The sequence below is a fragment of the Echinops telfairi genome, unplaced genomic scaffold (genome assembly GCF_000313985.2).
Source record: "Echinops telfairi isolate 266 unplaced genomic scaffold, ASM31398v2 ScPeMD7_7424;HRSCAF=8462, whole genome shotgun sequence".
NCBI classification, from domain to species: domain Eukaryota; kingdom Metazoa; phylum Chordata; class Mammalia; order Afrosoricida; family Tenrecidae; genus Echinops; species Echinops telfairi.
The window spans coordinates 93,380,623-93,383,671 of NW_022111324.1; the positions used below are offsets into that span (position 1 = coordinate 93,380,623).

General features: G+C 39.8%; 1 protein-coding gene across 2 annotated transcripts in view; it reads right to left on the reverse strand.

Moving 5' to 3' along the window:
- LGALS8 (galectin 8) overlaps positions 1-2,829 on the reverse strand; it is a 16,469-nt gene extending 13,640 nt beyond the window's left edge. Inside the window, exons 1-2 of one of the 2 annotated variants that reach the window (XM_004712187.2) lie at positions 2,549-2,829; positions 568-719 (exon numbers count right to left, since the gene is read on the reverse strand). In XM_004712187.2, the coding sequence (XP_004712244.1) occupies positions 568-612 (45 nt within the window). In that variant the 5' untranslated portion in view covers positions 613-719; positions 2,549-2,829. The remainder of the gene's footprint in view (positions 1-567; positions 720-2,548) is intronic. The other variant, XM_004712188.2, reaches the window with a different exon arrangement.
- Positions 2,830-3,049: the final 220 nt, after the last annotated feature.

The window sequence follows — 3,049 nt, forward strand, 5'->3', positions numbered from 1 at the left end:
TGCCAGTTTAATAGAACAAAGTGTTCTTGCATTGAGGGAGTACTTGAGTGGAGGCCCAATGTCCATCTGCTACCTTAATACTAAATCTATAAATATATGCACATAGATCTATTTCCCCGTCCTCATATATAAATATATTTACATATGTACATGCCTGTATGAGACATTAGTTTTTAATGGTTACTTCTAATAAAGAAACAAAGAATCCTATAAAGAACAAATTCATTTCCCTTTGAAAATTATTTAAGATTACCTGAAAATAATATGACCCTCCTCTTTCCCACCCCCACCCCTTTTCCCAAAGTTGGCATCCCCTCCACTGTACTCCCACACACTCTATTCATGAGTCTCGTCACTTTCCGCTGTCATTGTGTCCTTTCCTCCACTCGTCACGTATAAGCATGACATCTCCTTTTCACTCCGCACAACCAGTCTCTATGATACAGTACGTATCTGATATGTGTTTACTGAATTTTACTCTTGCCCCCTCATACCTGCTAAGGATTTCAATCGGATTTGTTATCAAACCTGTCATAAGTAAACAGTGAGTGTACAGAAATCAGTTACCGGGTTACAGATGACATTTTGCAGGTTGTTCAAGGACAACATCATCTTGTTCCACCTTATTGTCGACTGGGGGAGTCTCTCTTCAGTTTATGATCTATGACTTTAGATAACTTTCATTTAAGGCTTCCCAGATTGAAATTGTGGTACTCTCCCTGAATAACACCAAAAGAGAAATAAAGAAAAAATAAGCAAATATAGTTTTCCTTCATAACTACTTAATTTAAATTACAAAGTAAACATCATTGAGATTTACTAAATAACAGTATGTTGTTAAAATCAAAGATCTCATCCTAATTCTTACTTAGTGAACTTACATATAAAGAAATTTTTGCACAGAATCCAGGAACAGGAGTGGGAATAGTGGTACCAGAAGGGTAGGGGAAAGAGGGGAGAGGTGGGGATAAAGGGGAAAACCGATTGCAATGATTGACACATAAGCATACACCTCTCTACAGGGGGAACCAACAGAAAACATGGGGAGAGACAGTGATCGGTGTGAGATGAAAACAACAACAATGTACAATCTATCAGGGGATTATGAGGGTGGGGGTGGGGGAGAGCTGATACCAGGGCTCAATAGAAAGTAAATGTCTAGAAAAGAATGAGGGCAACATATGTACAAACATGCCTGACTCAATTGAAATATGGATTGTGTTAAGTTGTACGAGCCCCCAATAAAATTATTTTAAAAAAGAAAAGAAATTTTGGAATATAACTGTAAGAAGTAGTGACTTTAAAATATTGTCATATTGGGGAAGTGGAAAGGGGATGGAGGTGAGGAGGGTGAGGGGATTCGGGGAACAAACAATAAATGCAGGTTGGGGGAGAGAGCAGAACTGATTATGATGATGTATATACAACTTTTAAAATGAGATTTAATCATGGTAGTATATGATATGTGAATATATCAAGAAAACTACTAAAAAAAAAAAGGAAACCAAATTTGAACAATGGTTACTATGAGTGAAGGAGAAAGAGTTGTTGCTTAGAGGATATTGAGTTTATGTTCATGGTGGTGGAATAATTAGGAAAAGGATATCAATAATCGTTATACAACATGAAAAGTATAATCAATGGCACTGCATTGTACATGTAGAAGTTGTGGAATTGGAGAATATTATGTATATTTTTGCCACAATTAGAAAAAAATAATTACATGCATAACAATGAGTACAAGGAAGAAGAGTATGTTCTAGAACTGAATGTGGTCATAACTGCAGAACTCTTCTTGGTATGCTTGAAATATCAAGTGGACAAAGTGCTAATAAAACTTTAAAAATATTATCAACAGACACTGCTGACAAATTATAAAAAACCTTTGAAGTAAAACAATTCCTTTTTTTTTTCCCCTTCCAGTTGCCATGAGCTGGCTCTGACTCAGGGTAACCTGATGTGTGCAGAGTATAGCTGTCTTCCTAAGGGGCTGCTAACCGGGAGGCTAACAGTTTGAAACCACCTGCTGCTCCTTGGGGGAAAGACAAGGCTTTCTATTCCCCTAAAGAGCTGCCATCTTGGAGACACACGGCAGGTCTACCCTGTCCTATGTGGTTGTCCCAAGTCAGAGCTCAGTCGGTGGCAGTGAATCTGGTTTTGGTTGACCATCCAGAAGCAGATCACAAGGCCAGTAAGTGCGTGCCTCTGAAGGGGTTCAAACCAACCAAAACCTCAAAGTAAAACAGCAGCAAATATAACAAAACAGATGTATACAATTAAGAGAGAAGTATTCACTTAGCTTCTCTTTTCTGGGTCTGAAAAATGAGAATATTCACCTGACAAGTTTGTCTTGCGAATGGTCTGAGTTAGTAAGACTGTGGAATAAGTGCTATATAATTGTTAGCTAATATTAATAGAAAGGATTCTCCTTTCATCTCCAAATTATACAAGTCAAGGTGAAAAAGAACCATCCCAACCTCTTGAATACCAACAAGTAATAGGTGTTTTCCGCTGTTGTTAGAGCGGGGGAGGGAGGACAACAGCTTACAGTTAAAAACAATTACGCCGCTCCTGGGAACGCTTGATGACGTTAGCAGAACTACAAGAGACGAGGAACTAGTTTCCTACATTCTACTGCTAAACATTCCGCCGTTACACTGCACAGCCCGTCACCTCGGCCAAATCGACTGCTATCTAAATAAAAACAAAAGTTTCTCCCTTTTGGTCCACTACCTTTTATAACCCCAATCTCACAAGCATTGGGTAAAACTGAAAAAAGTCTTGGTTCTGCTCTGTAAAAATTGAGAAAGCGCCAAGAGCAAAAAAAACCAAAGGGCTATGTGCTTGCCAGAGCCACAGCCGTCATTTACGGTTACCAGAGGGACCCCCTTTAAGTATGCCCACAGACGGGCCTGCCGTTACTAACGTCCCCCTTCTGCCACCGTCTCTTTCCCAAGGTCGGCGGAGCCACGTCCGTTATCTGTCTGTCTGACGGCGGCAAAATGAGTCGGCATCTTCAGCGTGTTTCGCAAGTCGGGGCGAGCGCTGC